Source organism: Schistosoma mansoni, chromosome 4 (genome assembly GCF_000237925.1).
Source record: "Schistosoma mansoni strain Puerto Rico chromosome 4, complete genome".
In the NCBI taxonomy this organism is placed as follows: Eukaryota; Metazoa; Platyhelminthes; class Trematoda; order Strigeidida; family Schistosomatidae; genus Schistosoma; species Schistosoma mansoni.
The window spans coordinates 22,556,425-22,576,083 of NC_031498.1; the positions used below are offsets into that span (position 1 = coordinate 22,556,425).

General features: G+C 32.2%; 1 protein-coding gene across 1 annotated transcript in view; it reads left to right on the forward strand.

The window, feature by feature from the left end:
* Window positions 1-7,344: 7,344 nt before the first annotated feature.
* The window catches only part of Smp_145020 (putative delta 1-pyrroline-5-carboxylate synthetase), a gene marked incomplete at its 5' end in the record, with an annotated part of 32,078 nt that continues 19,763 nt past the window's right edge, over window positions 7,345-19,659 (forward strand). Inside the window, 6 exons of the mRNA XM_018797228.1 lie at window positions 7,345-7,352; window positions 9,202-9,439; window positions 15,065-15,232; window positions 16,018-16,159; window positions 16,934-17,214; window positions 19,061-19,220. Coding sequence (XP_018652291.1) covers window positions 7,345-7,352; window positions 9,202-9,439; window positions 15,065-15,232; window positions 16,018-16,159; window positions 16,934-17,214; window positions 19,061-19,220 — 997 coding nt within the window. The remainder of the gene's footprint in view (window positions 7,353-9,201; window positions 9,440-15,064; window positions 15,233-16,017; window positions 16,160-16,933; window positions 17,215-19,060; window positions 19,221-19,659) is intronic.

Consider the following 19,659-nt stretch of genomic DNA (forward strand, 5'->3'; position numbering starts at 1 on the left):
AAGACAGTTCTACTGTATGTGGAGGAAACCTGGAGAACTACGAAAACCATCATCCAGAAGATACAGGTGTTTATTACCAGTTGTCTACGCAAGATTTTTCGGATCCGTTGATCAGACACTATTAGCAACATTCTACTGTGGGAGAGAGCAAACCAGATTTCACTGGAGGAAGAAATCAGGAAGAAGTACTGGGAGTGGATAAGACACACAATGAGGGAAGCAGCCAACTGTGTCATGAGGCAAGCCCTCATATGAAATCCTGAAGGTCAAAGGAGAAGAGGAAGATCAAAGAACACATTACGTCGAGAAATGGAGACAGACGTGAGAATAATGAACAAAAATTGGATAGAACTAGAAAGGAAGGTTGAGGACAGAATGGGCTGGAGAATGCTGGTCGGCGGCCTATGCTCCATTGGGAGTAACAGGCGTAAGTAAGTAATCTATACTAATTCTGTATAATTATACCGGCAATTCCTACACGATGATAATCTATTTCTTCCTAAAATCTTGACTATTTTTAATTCTTATATTTCGATGAGTTTCCATGGTGATCAACTTTCAGTGAGTCAACATATGTTTATTTCGAATTCGATCACCGCTAGAGATCATGACATACTTGGAAATTGTAATTGAAATTTAACAAATGTTAACATATCCATTTATAAACATGGTCGATTTTGCCTCACTTACATTACGTAATTACTTACTTATTTACTTAAACCTATTACCCCTAGTGGAGCATAGATTGCCGCTTACAATTCTTCAACCAACTCTTTCCTGAACTCTTCTTTACAGTTTTTTTTCCAAGTGGTATAGATTGTCCCATGTTTACCTCCAATTCCCTACGCAATGTGTTCTTTTATCTGTCTACTTTACCTCACTTCTATTGACCCCTGTATAATATTCTTTTGGACAGTAATTTATTTATTCTCTAATAAATATTATTTTTAAACCCTATTTACTTATTAAATAGGATACGTTAAAAAAAAAGATCAAATTAAACACACAACCCTTTTACAACAATTTCATAAACCTTTTAAACTAGATGACCTTAATCAATTACATTGTTTTAAATGAATCTCATTCATTATAATGATGGAATAGATTGAATTGAGTTTGGTTGTTCATGTGTGTGTGTGTATGTTTGTTTTCAACTCATTAAATCATTGACGAGTTGTTTATTATTTTAATTATTTATTCATTAAACTATTTGGTTTCCATGTGTATATATAATCAGTAGTATTTAGTTTAATACAATGGTCTGATAACTTAATCTATTTCAGTTAAATAACCCCATATCTATATATAATATTGAAAGCCTTTTAACTGTTCATATCTATTCTATAAATTAACCTATATAACCGTACATGACAATTATTTATTGTGTTTATTTTCATTACTAATTTTAGTAGTATTAAGCTACCATATTGGTTTCATTATTCAATTAATTTTGATGTCAGTTTTCCTGGGTGGTTTTTATTGTCTCCAGGTATTTATTACTTTAAATAAGTTTTCGTCATTATTATTTTTCAATATAATTTACATAAAATCATGTTTAGTATTCTAAATCATACAATACAAACTATTACCTACGCCTGTTACTCCCGATGGAGCATGGGCCGCCGACCAGCATTCGCCAACCTACTCTGTCTTGGGCCTTCCTTTCTAGTTCTATCCAATTTTTGTTCATTCTTCTCATGTCTGTCTCCATTTCTTGACGTAATGTGTTCTTTGGTCTTCCTCTTTTCATTTGGTCTTCAGGATTCTATGTGAGGGCTACAATACAAACTATTGTTGATAGTAATTGTTTTATGAATATTTAGTTTCGAATTCCTTGAATATTTTAACTGTGAAACTCGCTAACAGAAAGATATCTGATATGAAATACTTTTATAGAAGTGATATCCATAACAAGTTTGTTGAAAAGCGCAATTTTTTCATTATCGATGGATATGGATAGTGACTGGCAGTAGAGTCCAGGACGCGCGTTTCGTCATGTTTGGGACCCTTCAAGCCAGTGGCTTTTGGAAATCAGCATTTAGGTGGATAAAGTGATAGGGCATGAACAAGGAAGCACTTGGTTAGAATCCTGGATGCAGGTATACCCAGTTGACGACTCTCAAATAGAACGAAACATGTGTCCTGAGTTCCACTGTCAATCACCATCCATCTCTGAGTATAATGCTAGAGGTTTAACAGCAATATCGAGGTGATCCACACAGGATGCACATATGCCTAAAGAGACTAATCAATAGTAATCCCCAACATAAATAGGAAGATCCAAATAACCGATATGCATAAATTACCATTTCAATATTTATTGATCTATGGAAGAAACAAACTATCAATTAATAAACTCCCAGATGTTTAAGGAAACGCCTAACTTTAACATATGATTATCGTAAAGTTCAAAATATTATAGCATTAATTTAGCATTGATCGAGAGTAAAAACGTTTATATTCAATTTTATTAGGCTTGAAAAACGATTTGAGTCCATCTTCGTCAGTGTTAGCAGGTCTTATATGGCTGAAAATCAAAATATTTTCTTTCAAACTCAAGAGGTTTCGCAACTGAAATATAGAATTAAAACTGCTATCTAATGTACAATAAGTATCTATCATCACAAAAGAGAAAAGCTTTGTCTCAACTCAGGACCTTCAACTACCGTGTAGAGGGCTTAACCTTTAAACCGCCAACTTAGCGTAAAGTAATTAACATTTTCATAGGTTTAACCAATCCAATATATCACAAAACCGCACTTCTCGATGTGTAACTGACTCACACCTGACACCGTTGGATATTTCTTGTCATGCCTTCTCATTAAAATTCTTGTGACATTCTCTTGACGTTAGTTACTAGTGAGCACATGATCAGTATAAGAGTTTGTGAAAGTCATTGAATGTTCTCGAGAAATTCTATACTAGGACAATACACCTGTCTAGTGCTTCCTGATTTTCAGTGGTTGTCTTACTTAAGTCAGTTCATGATTTCGATCACATTTGTTATGTTTTTTAATATTTTTATTGTAGATGTAATATATTTTGAATTTCAGTTAAGATTCAACCCAATTATGCATCTATTTATTAGGTCTTAAAAGATAACACTTCATTTTTATGATATAATAGATTAACTGATCAAATAGATACTTGAGGAACGTTACATCGGACAAAGTAGTTGACCCCTTCATCTTTCGTGAAAAAATCAACATGCAGTTAAGCTGCATGATTTATCTTTGCTTATATTAATGAGCGTGTAAAGTTAGTAAAATACACTATAAAAACATTATCAGCATCTTTTCCATCCATTTCTACGTTTGTATTAGGCAGCATACGACAGAACGATTGTTAGTTTCAAGGTTATGTTTAATTTGAAGTATTAAGTGTAATATCTTTTTCAATAATAAATATTTATAAAATAGATGACCCTTGGCTAGCAGTTGAGCTTTGGACACACATTTCGTTCTATTTGGAGCTCATCGACCACGTTTATTTGTATCTCAGAGTTGATGCTCACTGTGGCATTCGAACCCTGTAGCTTTCGTCTCGAACAAGTTATCCACTTAACTTCTGGGCACAGATAATCACTAACTTATCTGGTTGATGACAGTGTTGACTGCATTTTGATCAGTTTTAATTGGCATGTGTGCATTCTGTCCAAATCACCTTGATATAAGAATTAGTTTTGAATCTTACTATTCTATAAACTATTGTCGATCGTTCGGATTAAGACACACTTCGATATGGATTTCTTCTCTGCATTCAAATAGTCTAAGTATTTCCAAAAGTATTTTGGTTAAATTTAAAACATTGAGCAACTAACAAGCCAGTGGTGCGGCCCAACAGAGTAATCGATCTATCGATTATCAGAAACATCTTTGAGTAGAAAATAATTTTCCTCTTTATACAACTTAATTTAAATGATCAAAATGACAAATTTCATGAAAGACATCTGTTGAATTAAAATGTAAGTATTCAGATTTATCGTCAATCAACATTTGCCCAACAGATAATGTTCAATAAATTTTCGAGATTTACATTGAAACGTACATTGAAAATTCCTACTCTTATTGACATAGTTGAAGATTGTTGTTATAAACCAAAATAATTAATTTAAGCCTTATAAAACTTATTTATCATTTCCTTTTATTTGATATTAAAAAAGTTAATAACTCACGGTCTCTGAAAGTGAAAACATGTCTTGTAGGTATTTAAGCAGCTTGATTGATATGTTTGTACTGGTATTTTGAAAATTGGGTCCAGCTAAGTTGGACAAGTACTGTAACTCATTATTACCTCAAAATCCACGCCATCGCTCTTTCATTGACATAATTCAATCACTAAGATGTCAGTCTGAAGCCAATTCATCATTATTCACTGCTTGATATAGATTTTTGAAGCTAGTGATGAGGAAAACTGACGATTTCTTTATATTTTTTGGTTGTGTTAACTGTGAATCTAAACGATCACTATTCAAAATGCCGATTGATTACCAGTTTAAAGCCTCAGTTCTCATTTGAATACTACAGTCAAGAAAATTCAAAAATGTTGGAACACGGTTATTGAGTCGTCTGGATGAAGATCTTAACATTAAATTAGCTGACAGTGTTAATTAATATCAAATACTGTCTTAGTTCTGTCTGCAACAACAATGATTCTTTAGTTCACACAATCTTCAGACAGCAAATCATGCAATTTTTAAAACCTCCTGACTTATCTGGTGTACTACAAACTAACATCCCACCGCCTATGAAGAGGATCCCACTATCACCATGCTGACATTGTAGAGAGTAGTATTTTCTTTAGATGTGCCGTAGAAATCAAATCATCGCAGTCCGTGAATAACTGTTAGTCACTGAGGAGGCTATTGCTATCGTAGTCAACCCAACTATTTGATTTTTTTATCATCATTACGTCATTTATGGAAAAATAGTGCAGTAATGCAGATTTCTGGTTTTTGAATCCGAAACACGTAAGTAAACTACCATTCGAATAAAACTACGAATTAAAAATATACAAATTAATTTTGATTTTATCCAGCGTCAACTAAAAAACTACGCAAAGAATGTTTATATAGTTTACAGCCATATATATTTTGGCAAGATGAGAATCAGCTAGCCAACTGTAATTAGGATTTCAATTTTCAGCTAGTTAGTGTACTATATTGATATAAGTAAAAAACGTTTCCAGCTTGATATTACTTAAATTAATATCAGTACCCAAAGTTTAAATCGAAGAAATTTACAATAGCGCACTAGCTTTTGAAAAAGTATAGTGTAAAAATTTCAGATTATGTATTCAAATAAGTGTAAATAAAAGCATATAGGAATGAAATAATTTTTATTTTCAATAATTAAGAGCCTAGAAAAGAACAATTAATTTTCGTATTGGTTGTTGGCACATCCAACTGACGAATCCCAAATAGGACGAAGTGAGTGTCTTGAATTCTATCGTCAATCTCTGTCTAAAAATAGAATAACTTACCGAATACAATTGAAATGTCTACAAGATCTACAAATTACAACTTGTTATGATTTACATTTCTGCTACAAATTGTAACAGACTAATCTATTTTCAATAACTGACTTCATTGTTATTTTCCTTATAATCAATTAGTTGTTTTATTTTAAACATACAGTTTTGTACCTAAACTAATAAGTCAGTAGTGAATATGAACTGTTTCTGGTAAATATTATTGTTGAGACAATGTACATATGATAACATTCATTAACTAACCATAATGTTATTTTCAATTTCATTCTTAATTGTTTATATGAATTTGTGGAGTGTAGTATCGGTTAGTATGTTAAGCTCATATGCTTTATTCTAATTTCGGGACAAGTCAATTCACCTGTCCATCATGAGTCATATTTTCACCTGGTTAATCACTCACTTATTAACTCTGACCATTTTTATATGAGAGTAGGTGTGTGTACACTTCTTATCCTATCTATCATACGTCTGTCATTTATTCTTGTCTGACTATAAATATTGATTAACTCGTGATTAAAGCGAGTTGGCTTACCCACCATCTGCAATACGTGACATTTTTGTTTCGCTCGCTGATGTTTACTCATATGCTGATAACTTTCTGACCCGCGTCATTTGTCAATAAAACTGTACCTTCCGCTTCTCTTTGCCTTCTGATTTTATGCACCGTTAAGATTAGTATTATAACGGTTATCGAGGTGAACGATTAGCGAAGCATGGTACTACAAGAGTTTGATAACACTAACGCTTTGTCTCAATGTTTTAATACATTTTCTTAAAAGGTAGTTTTGTTAAGATTCAATATTCATTTTAATTTTACGACGGCTATTTACTTACTAAAGTTTCATTTTCTAATTAGAAAAGATTTTCAAATCATGCTTAGTTTTAATATAAATGTGATAATTCTCTTGTAAAGAAGATTAAATCAACTACTTGAAATAATGATTTATTTTTACGAATGAAATAAACCTATTTAGGTGAGACTATAATTTATGGACGACCTTTGAGTGACGCTATAGTGACCTTGAGAATGTTCACATAATAATTAGGACCAAATGAGGGTTATAAACCTGTGCGAGGAGTTCGAATTATGGTTTACAGTTCATGGTTAAGGTTATTATCGCTATAATGCCAAAACTCGATTTATCCAAATGGATGAGTGAATTTCGCGCCAGAATCCGAGACCTATTATCTTATACCTGATTGGTTCGTTCATAAATTATAGTCTCGTCACTACAAATTGTTATTATTTAGACAAAGAAATATGGTGCATGCTACTTATATCTGTCAACCTAAGTAGTATGTAACACCAAATAAAAGTGGAAACCTTGACAGCAGAAAACTAGGGGATTAAGTTGAAGAGAATAGAAACAGAAATGAAAAGGAATTGCGAATGGGAAGAATCATACAGAATATGAAGGACAAATGATGGAAATTTGCCAATGAAGTATTCAATGTATAGTTCTAATAATTTACCACGGGATTCTGTAATTTTGTCTCCACCTATGTTCTTGTTTGTTACAAAAATACATTCAGAGGTTTAGTGTTCAACATTTTGAATAATTAATAAACCAAACAGAATATGATTATTGTAGCCTAATGATTGTGCTATGAGCTGTTAACATGCATGAATCTAATGTTAATATTTATGCGAATTGCAATGTGACGGAGTGATAACTGTTAGAGACTCAACTATTGATGTAAGTACTTCATAATTAAAGTTATGTCAAGCGATAAGTCTGCTGTTCATTAGAATGCTTCTAACAAAATAGCACAAAAGAATACTGAATAAAAAAGTTTACGAGCCAAATATGGTAGTCGAAAGGGAAAGCAGTGAATAACCAAATGGTCATAACTATGGAATGGTAAAACATAGGGTAGTACTTAGTGGACCAAAAAGATCCAACCTTTAAATCATTGTATATGATGGAATCCAGAAATTTCAAATGTTGTAGTGAGTACAATACCCTAAAAACGATGATTAAGAATCTAGTTTTCCCAATATTGAACTAATCAGTTATATCTAGTCATAAACGATAATTACATCTTTAAAACCTACTAAATTAACAAGGTAGGGATTATATCATTATTTCGATTTAAATATAGGATTCACCTTCTGCTAAATAGTGTTTATTTGAAAATATAGGCTCCGGGTAAGATAATTATAAGCATTTATGTATACTCCTAAGAATGATCTCTAAACGTTTCCCCTTTATTAAAAAATAAAGTAACAACTCATAATGATCCCTCATTTCATTATTCAAAATGTGTCTTGTAGTGTAAAGATTTAAATCTGATAGGGAGTAAAATTAAAGTATGGTCTACCTAAAATACTACTCAAAAAATAGTTAATCTATTGTATTAGTGTTCACATAATTAATTAAGGTACAACTTGTTACTTTGATAATGTTGCGTTTTCTGAGCACAGTTATATAACTGTGAAGCTCTCATTGTCCTTCTGGACAATACAGTCAGTTCTTTTAACAAGTAAAATCAATGTAAAATTACGTGCTTTAAACAGAATCATTCAGGTCATATGTGTTTATTGGTTTTTTCTTTCAAATGTTTCATTGACTTTATCGTTCACTGAAATGTCCTATAATGTTTTGTTTAGTTGAAGCATTCAACAGTTTTGTTGAGTTTAACAATGAATTATTTTGTTTTATTTTGCTAAGATTTGATGCTATGTATGTGTATGACTTCTATTACTGTAAAAGGATTTCACAAAGCGAGGGACACATTCCTACAGTTGAAGAACATATGGAACACAAATCAACTGTCAACCAATATCAAAATCACAACTTTCAATATGAAAGTCAACACAGTTAGTTCTATTGCACGAAGCTGAAGCTTCGAGAACTAACACAACCATCATCAAAAATGTATATGTATTTATAAACAATTATCTACATGACATACTCAATGTCCGTTGACCGGATACTATCAGCAACAGCTTACTATGAGACAGAACAAATCAGATTCACATTGAAGAGGAAATTAGGAAAAAAACTTTAGAAGTGGATAGCACATGCATTACGGAAATCACTAAACTGCAACTCACAAGACAAGAGCTTACTTGGAATCCTTAAGGAAAAGGGAAGTGAGGAAGGTCAAAGAATACACTACGTCAAGAATTGGAAGTAGACATGAAAATAATGAATAGTAACTTGAAAGAACTGGTAAAGATTACCAAGGTCAGGGTTAGATGAAGAATTTTTCTGGTTAGCTTGTGCTTCTCCATGAGGAGTAACAGGAGTAAGTAAGTTAGTAACTAAGTGAAAGGATTCCAACCCTAATAAAAAAAATTGATAACGTTATTTGATTTATGTCTTTACTGAGAAATCTTACTCAATAGTTTCATGTTAAAATCAGTTTAAGGGTTATTGCATAGTCAAAAAATATCTATGTGACATAGATTATATACTATTCATTTAAAATAAACTTACACCAATCAAAAGCACACAGTGTGTTGACATTGTTCAAATGTACGTTGTGAAGGTCATTTGTTTCTCATCAATATTACAAAACTATAAATATCAGCTCAAAACTAATCGTGCACAGTACCCAATGACCTATACAAATTAACCCATTTGTAAACAGTGAAACTTTCTTTTTCTTTAAAAAAAAAGGATGTTAAAATCTAATTGTTTATCAAATATGTATGTTAATATTCATTATATAATAACCATGTAATCTAATTACAATTTCATTCAGTTTTAGTATTATTCAAAGAAGAAATAGACAATCATTATTATTATGTAATCAAATAAAACATGGATTACATAACAGTACAACATTAAATAAACTTGCAAGAACTCGTATCGAATTAAATGATGCTAAGAAAATTGTTATAAAATTAGGTAGTGCAGTAGTAACAAAACCGGATCTAAGTGGTTTAGCACTTGGTCGACTTGCTGCTATAGTAGAACAAATTGCTGAATTATGTCAACAGGTTAGTTAATATTTTAATCATTATTTCGAATGAATATTTGTTTATGTATATATTCAACTTAGAATCATGGAATCATTTGGAGCTGAAGGGCTAAATGTGTCTTGAAAAAATTTGTTCCTCAGTTGTATTGTTATAGTGCTAACGTAAAACTGTGAAATAAATTAGTTTATCTGACCTTCAGTGAGGGTTTGTACTTTTTTATTGTTTATAATTAGCAATAAATCAACCAATTGAGCAAGTAAACTTGTGGATTCAAACCCATCTTAAACTAAATGAAATGTTAATTCTAAAATTCACTACCGACTTTAACGATAATTAGTATCGCTTTATACATTCGGTGAATAGAAAGATATTTGTTGAGGCAATTCACATACGAACTGAAACTTATCTTTTACAAGTAATGCAGTTAAATACTTGTGGTTATAAAATGACGGTACCCTAGTAGATAAGGCTTTAACAATTGAAGATAACAATACAAGGATCATATCTGAAAATGATCATGATCTTTGATTGAAATAAGTTTATTAATGATAAATCGAAATAAGAAAGATGTGCATAATCGATTATACTACTAATTACTACACAAAATCTAATCAGTATATAAATAAATTTGGTTAGTTTCCCTTTTTTAATGATTACGTATTGATTACAGAAAAGTTACATGTTAATTAACATGAATGCTGTCTTCTTGAGAAAACATACTTAAAATGCAAAATAACTAATTAAAAACTTGTCCATTTATTGATTATCAGAGATTTCTGTTTAGTATTGCCCATGTGAAAAAAAAACTCACTTTCAAACTTGGCTTCGTTTGATATATACATATATATGTTGGGTACTGATGAAGTAATTCTTTCTTTTCTATGCATAGTACAACTTAAAATCCAATTTTCACATATTAAAAACCTAGCAACTTAATAGATTAGACTTAAATTTGTTTAACTAACCATTTCCCACCACTCTGTCAATCCTATTCTACTTTTTAATCATACATAATTAATGATATTTATTGAAAATATCATGGAAACCAGTAATGGTTAACTTAAAAAAGCATTGTGTAACTAACCTTGTCCTAATATAGTACTATAGAGTATTTAGTCATTCGTTAATATGTATAACAATAATGTGCACTGAGATGGTGGAGAAGAATTGAAGCTCTTAATAGGATACTTTGGTTGAAATTATATTCCCTGAGCAGATTATTATTATAATCATTAATATTATTATATTCAAATACCGTATGAACACTGAGTTGATCTATTGCACTGTTTTTTTGTCTTTTGACAATCACACTATTGCTACCGTTTAACTTATATTTCCTTATAGCAGAAGATTGTTTTTTAAAAGAATTTACTTTTTTCACTAGTGAATCATTTTTATTCAGGTAAATTGATTAGAAATAAAAGAAGAATAGAAATATTTCTTTCCTAATTAGTCCAGTGCTTCCAGGTTTTCCATGATGGTCTAGCTTCAATTGACTGATGATTTCAATTATATAAAAAAATTACTAAAATCTCCTCAAAATCTTCTTGTAATAATGATCATATGCTCACTAGTGACTGACTGCATGAGGCATTTACTGGAGTTCTAGTGAGAAGCAGTAACCAGTGGAGTTTAACTAGGTTTGTTGTGAGATATCAACTCACTGAAGACAATGGTGAATGATTGCTCAATTTCGTGGATTGGTTAAAGTTAGACATTAACACCGTTGCATACCGGCTGGCTCAGTGGTCTAGTGGGTAAGCGCTGGCGAGTGTGGGATCGTGGATGAGCACTGCTGAGGAGTCCCATACTAAGACGAAATGGCCGTCCAGTGCTTCCAGGTTTTCCGTGGTGGTCTAGCTTCAATTGACTCATGATTTCAACTATATAAAAATATTAGTGGATTGCTATTCTTAATAATAATATTGGAAATATTTGACAATCGAATATAAAAAAAGAAATCAATGCTTGTAAAATGGTTATCAATGAATTGAGTTCCATTGGAAACAATAATAAATGATTCATCTATAGAGTATTTAGAGGCTATTGGTATAAATTACCTGGATAGAAAATTTCATTTACTTCGCTTTTATTAGTATTAGGCATCTAGAACTCGTATTTGAACTGATATTCCCTGAGTGATGCAATGCTATGTCAGTTATTGTCATGAAATGTTGTACTGTATCATGATTTTAGTCAGGAAAGCAGATTCAATCTATTGTAGAGTAACTGGTAGGATAAAAGAAAATATTGATCACACTTGTTTTATCAAATAATCAACGAAAACTGACTCAGATCTCCAGGAAAACAGGAATTATTTCAATATTCCTGCCTGTTTAGGCAAATTTATAACATAAAATCATAATATATTATCGAATGAAAATATTATCACCGGAAAACATGAATAGTATTTATAAGTTGATACGCCTTAAAAAACGCTTAAAAGCAATCGCTCAATAATCCATGGTGTCATGCTATTGGTCTGCTCTCTAGTCGAATACTCCAGATCTAAACTCGTATTAAAGGTCTTTTGATCATCTTGGAATTTCATGAGCAATTGCATGACGACTACTAACCAATAAAACAGCTGGGTTGAATCTTTGTACAACTGGCTTTCAATTATCTGACAATATATAAATAAATAGAAAACAGTGTGACACTAAGTCTTATAACTCAGTTTATTTCAAACATGACTTGAAAAATTATTCAACAATAAGGAATTCGACAACTTAGTACTTGTTTTCGGTCCCAGGACACAATACCTGTCATATTTGGTCTTAAAAACCTACATTATTAAGAGATCATTCAACTTATTAATGATTAATATTAAAATATTTAACTTATAACATGTACATAATAATGAATTCGTCCACAAATTGGACGAATTCATCATAATTGGTTATGATGAACTATGTATATCCATAGATTGTTCATATTCTGTTCATTATTAACTTGAAATAAATAATCACATATATTAATTAGTAGTGTCATTTGTAATAAATCATGTCACTAGGTCAAATATGTAATCAGATTTAAATGGGTTCGTTTTTGTAAACTTACTGTTGTCTACATGTATGTATATACGTGTGTGTGTACCTATATGTGTGTATGTGTATTAGTGAAACAGAGTATATTTGAACTGAATGAAATTTCTGTTAGCATTTTTATTAGCGAGTTAGTTTTCTACGGGATGGGGTCGCTAACCCCATGACCAACCCTCATTCTTTACCCGGGCTTGAGACCGGCAGTAACTCTAGAAGAGCTACAGGCGGAATTATGATATTTCTGTAAATTCCTATTATCAATAAATCAATCATTAGATCATTTTATTTCATAAAATGTTTTTGCTTCTATCAATGTTTGTGATGAATACTGCCTCCAAGCATTAAAGATCTTACCATAATGCACCCAAGTTGTTGATAATCGAAGTTTCCTTAGTTAGTGACCTGGAAATAGATTTCCGGAAGTTCTAAAAGAAACACCGTGAAGATAAAACTTCTCAACTTAGAATGACATGGAAATTCAAGAAGGGCATTGAATGAAGATTATATAACATGAAACCATGTAGTAAACTAGATTTTTCCGTCCTATCGCATTGCAAATGGTATTGAGGTCACCCTCTGATTTGAAAGTCTTCAGTTCGATTCTGTTTTGTCATAAGTACTTACTGTTGAGACGATTCAGTTTTAAAAACCGAAATGTTTAATATTCGTGGTTATTTCTCAGATATATAGTAATTACTTTTGAATCGAGTTAATCACAGTTAAATATATTTTCAAGGTAATAGTTTTCCTTAACATTTTACCCTTGTATTACATTCATCGATTCGTCTTCACAAAGTTTCGGTATTAAGATCAATATTTGATGCGAAAATATAACTTACTGATCTTGAGGTGCTTTGCCTTAGAAGGGATCTTATCAACAATGTAGATCGGTATACTATGCAACTAACGTCTAAAACGCAAGAACTACAGGTCTCCCCTTCAACAGTTATAAAGATAAAGTCTATCAGCAGTGTTAACTATCTTAAAATCAAAAATTTGTTATGAACACATTTAGTTCATGATCAATTGTGTTCTTCTGGAAAACTAAGGGTTACCGTGATCAAATTGGCTGGTTTGTTGGTGAATATTGCTCCATTTGTAGTTTTTGTTTGTCATAGATTGATTTCATTTCATGTACCTACGAAAACCAAGCAGCAAGAAAAGATCTTTGTCGTCCTACTATAGGATTTAGCAGTTCAACACGCAACCCTGCTATAGGTCATATCCAGTATAATTACCAATCGACCCTGTGGTCGAGTTGTCTCAGCAAGACCTTAATTTCCTGGTTTATTTTACTGGCATAGTGGCAAGTTGGCACTTTCAAAGAGTCCTGTGCTAGGATGAAGCAGCCGTCCAATACTTCCTGATACAACACAATAAAATACAATCTATAAATTGACATAATCAGTAACGTCTTGGATAGCTATCCATCAATATCCCAAATCTCTGATAATAAGTCCGGAAAAACTTATGTCCTTCTGCGAAATCAAGAACCAATTAACTCACAGTTGAACATCAGCACCATTGAATGATTTCCCAGTGATCTAGATATTAAGTGTTTGAGCGTGGAACCTTACGTCTTGGGCTATATTTCATTATTCACTATTGTTACTAATATAACTGTTAACATACTAGTAACAATTATTTTTCTGTAAAATCACGAAAGATAAAAAGTGATTAGTTGTGCAAACTACACCATTATTATTATTAACTCAAAAATCGTTTTGACTGATATCTTTTTATGAAAATATGTGTACATTGAAGTAAGACCTGAGAGAGAGATGGTGGAGAAGATTTATAGCTCAAGTGGATGATTTTGATGGAGTTTTGTTCTCTGAGCTGGATGTTTTGGTCGTGGGGCTTTCATCGTCCTTCAGAAGGAGAGAGAGACCTAAATAAAAAAAATTATCAATTAAGGGTTATGGAGATTGTTGAGCTTAGATTAATTTCAATATTAGACCATCAATGAAAACCTGTAAGCTATGGACAACCGTTCCGTCCAAGTATAGGACTCCTCAGCAGTGCGCATCCACGATCCGCACGCTGGACTTGAACCCAGAAACTTCGATCTCGCGCACAATATATTGTTATTATTCGTATTGTCTTATTCAAGGGTAACAATCGTTATTTGTTAAGAAACCATGTTATTCGGATAGTTCTCTCTCTTAAGTCAGGATATATATATATATATATATATATATATATATATATAGAGAGAGAGAGAGAGAGAGAGAGAAGATAAACAGTTTGACAAAATCAGGGCTATTGTTTAACTTTGATAGAAAATGTTGCTCAAACTGTTTACACTAACCACTTACCCAATCAATTTCATTCAGTAGTCCAATACTCAATAAAGTTCATCAATATACCTGAGTCACATACTTTGTATACCACATTGAAAATTGCATCAATAAGATTCAATTGGCATTCTAGACCAGACAATATTACATTGATTGAGATTTAATGTTAGTATGTTATGTTTTAGTATTCTAATGATCAGCTCTTTCTGACAAAACTTTTTTCTAATATAATTTATTGTTTGCCATATTTATTTCGTTCATTATGATTATTCCATTTGTTTTCTATTTACTATTATAAGGGTCGTCAATGTATTCTTGTTACTAGTGGAGCAATAGCATTAGGACGGCATCATCTTGAAACAGATGAGAAAAAAAGTAGTCGTGGTGCTCGAGCAGCTTTTGGTATGGCAGAAATGGTTACATTATATGATCATTTATTTGAACAATGTGATCTTCGAACAGCGGCTGTATGTTTATTCATATTTTGTATACATTTCAAATTATATTGATTTAGAATTGGAATATAGATTACATACTGAAGTAAATATGACCGAGAATTCTCGCCATTGAAAAAAAATAACGATCTAACTTAGTGTTTATAAGAACTTTCGTCTAAATTAGAACGAATAGTTCCACAGTATTTAGGCGCCGAATTGATGTGAGACATTAAGTAGGAAGAATATATTTGTAAAGTCTCAGCGAATAAATTTGAAGTAAATCCAACGTTTCGACTGGCAATATTTTTTTCCTTGAAAAAGCTTAGACCAGATTGGTAGGTGAAACGTTGGATTTACTTCAAATTCATTCGCTGAGATTTTATAAATATATTCTTCCTATTTATTGTCTGACTTAGTGTTATTCAGTGGAGTTTGTCCAATTTTTTCCTATTAACTCTCAGAAAAGAATTTGATCGATAACTGTTTACATGTGGCCTCTTTATTTAGAAACTACAAAACTGACAGAAGTTACGTGTTTATTACATTCTGGACTAATAACTAGCAGTAGAACTTAAGATTCAACTTTCATCATTGTTAAGACTCGTTAGCCGAATATACCTGCATCGCGTTGTGATCTAATTCAGTTCTGAATATGATTTAAAAAATAAGCCTCTTCACATAAATATAAATATAAAACCGGAGGAGCGTGGTGACTTTTGTCACCCAGTAGCTTAGTGTATAGTTTGTTAACATTATGTTACACTTTAATAAAATACAATAAGAGTTCATATATTTCACTTTATATTGTCATCTAGATGTTATTGACACCTGTAGACTTTGATGATGATCATCGACGAGCATATTGGCGTACAGCACTTCAAGATTTATTAAATCAAGGGGTTGTTCCAATAATTAATACAAACGATGCTGTCGCTTGGAGTAAAGAAAATCCTACTGGTACAACATGCACAGTAAGTGTATTCAATGTTGAAAAACTAAGAAATTGAAAAGTAAAAATATATTTCGCAGTTAACAATAAAATTAGAAACGAGGAATCGGTAAACGGCTGTTTCATGCTAGTATGAGACTCCATGTAATTGCGCATACTTGACTCCACCGAGGATCGAGTTCAAGATAAAAGTCATACACTAATAATTACCATATGCTTATTAGTGAAAATTTCTAGAGGTAACTCTAGGATCTCTAAAGGGAAGCCGAAATCATCAAACATCAGCTGTGTCGAGTATGAGGCAGTTATTCACCAACGATACTTTATCGTTACTATATAGAATAATTCAAAGAACGTTCTCATTCTGGAATGAGAGAAGTTGATATATTAAATCATTTATAACTTCTGCAACACACTAGATTGTGAGACATCTGTATTCTGTCAGATTTGAATGCATATAGTTCAAGCCTGTGACTGAGCACAGTGTACATGATCCAAAGCAGAATGCATTAACTGTTCAATGCTCCGCAGCCGGCAACAGTTTAATAGGTGCTTCCTGTTGGGTAAATTGAAATTGATTTTTTTTGCTTTAACTAATTTATTTAATACTGATGTTTTTAACGACATAGGATTATGGTGTTGTGAAAATTCAAAATGTTGTCTAATGTTAAATGTATTTTCAGGTAGCTTTCGTTCACTTGAAACACTGATCATGGTTAATAACAGTATGGTAATACAACCTTTTCTGACCATTTTCTCCTATCTTCAGGATACAGCCTCAGCCCTTCAAGTACGTGACAATGACAGTTTAGCTGCTCGTTTGGCATGTGAATTAAAATCAGATCTGTTGCTTTTAATATCTGATGTAGATGGGGTATACACTGCACCACCTGGTAGTCCTGGTGCTCGATTTGTGGCCGAGTATGAAGTAACGAAAAACCCAGAATATGATACTCACTCACCATCAGTCAATGGTGAATTAGTGAGTTTTGGTGAAGCATCTTCTGTCGGTACTGGTGGTATGAAAAGTAAAATTGCATCGGCAGTTTGGACTGTTAGACAAGTAAGACAGTAATTCGATGTGTAGTTTAAATAGTTTAAATACATTTTTTTTCTATGAGTCCCTTTAAAAAAATAATTGACATAAATCAGTAACATAACATTCGCCACCTAAGTATGAAGTCATATGTATTGTAAACAAGAATAGTTTGCAAATTATGACAATTACAAACATAAGTGCTTATAATACTGGTCGATAATAGGTATACATAGTTTGTAACCACTACATTTGGGTAATTAAGTCGATCAAGAGAAAATATCACATAACAATTTCCCTCATTTAGTAATGAATTTATCACTATCTCCTGCTTGAAATAATTAACTTAAAAAGACCATATCTTTGTTGGTGAGACAATTATTTCTAGTATATGCAGTTAGTTCCCTTTATGAATTTAAATAAAGAACAAATATTGATGCAGAATAATATGAATTCATTATATTTCGTGGTTTCTCGTCAGTTGCTTACAACCAAATCTGTATTAGAATTTTAGCAATGAAATAATAAATAGTGTGGAACAATGGACATAAGTGAATGTAAAGGATTGAAATGATAAAGGTTATCAATGATAACTATATATATATATATTAGAATGAAGGAAGCATAAAGGGTGGGTGGCGTAATAGTTGAGCGGAGTTCAAAAACAGATAAGATCCAATGTGTGATATTTTTAGAGGTAATGAAGGAGTCATGGAATTATAAACAATTAGGTGGGTTACGTAATAATTGAATAGAATTTGGAGAGTTCATATAATTTAAGAGAAACAAGTGAGAGGAAATGTGTGAGAGAAAGTGTGATTTAAGAATTGGGTAAGGGAAGAGGAATATAATAAAAACTAAATATTAACCAAAATAAAACTAATATCAAAAAATAAAAAAAATTGATTACCAGGGTAGTAATAAGTTTATCACTGTCTCTTTTTGAGTACATAGATCCGGTTTGAGTTTTTTTATCGCGATCGCTTGAGCAAACCGGAGAGCAGTTGTACTACTTTGTTTGCTAATGATTTTGAAAGCATGAGAAATGTCAATGGTGTGCCCGGTGTCGAGTAAATGCCAAGCTATTGCACTGTTGAGAACCCTGGTCCCTCGCAGCCTCAGTTTCTTAGGAACATGCTCAAAAATGGGAACATGTACTCTTCTCTCGGTTCTGCCGATGTATGTGCTTTAGCACGTACATGTAAATTGGTAAATACAGTTGGAGCTTCTGAGAAAAGAGGACTTGTCGATTTTAGCTTGTTCCAGTGAGCAGTTAGTTTCCCACACCGTTGTCAGTTTAGCTGCTGGGTAAGTCGCTTTCAACGCAGAATTAAGTCTGTGATTAATTATTCCAGCGATTTCATCTCCTCTGAAACGTAAGTATAAGAAGCACGTTTTCTATTCCACTCGATCATACTTTACTTGACGGCTGGTGTTTGCGTATTTATGGATGAATTTCTCCGGGTATGCGTTTTCACGTAGGCACTTGAAGATTAAAGCCATTTCTTGTTCAAGACACTCATTTGAGCACGCAAAATAGAGAGTGACAGTATCGTGTTAGACGTTTAGAGGTAATAGGTTTGGAAGCAATGATTATCTATAATCATGTTAAAAAATGATACTTCCTGAGTGATTGAAACCTGCATAACCAATTGTCATGTTTAGAATCATTATCACTGAACCATTCTATCATCAATTAACTTCCTATTAAGCGTGGGTATTTACTATTTAACCTACAAAATTCGATTAATGCTCAGAATTAGAAAACCTGATTATTGTACGTTTATATCATGATTACTTGTATTTATCTTGGAGTCAGAGTATTATTAAAAAATTTATTTTATTTCATATTTTAATTTATTCATCAATGAAGGGAACTTCAGTTGTCATAATTAGAGGTAGCAGATTTAATTGTATTACTGATGTAATGAATGGCATGGATGTTGGCACATTTTTCACACTGGAAGAGAAAAATGATGCTGAAAATCAGCTTGATACTCGAGAAGAGACAATTAAACAAATTGCCACAAAAGGTAACATGAAAATATAAATTAAATACTATCAAATTCAGTTCAGGTTGCTAGAGTGGATGAAAAAAATACTCACAGTATATTATTCACTGTAATTTATAACTATGGCTTAGTTATGTATCAGTTTCTTAGCTTACGTTCCATAATTCTTAAATTTTCTATTATAGTTACAAACATTTATTTTTAGTGTAGGGAAACTGTGAAAACTGTTGAATTTATTAATTATTCAGAGGTCAATCCTTGATGTAAAACTGTGTAATCCACAAATGAAGTAAATCATCGTTCAAAACTAAATCCATTAAATACTTTCTTATTTTAATAGTTGAATTCATGAGTCCATGTAAGCTAGATCACTATTGAAAACTTAGAAGCATTGGATGGCTGTTCCGTCTTGGTATCGGACTCCTCAACAGTGCACATACACGACCCTGCACACAGGAAT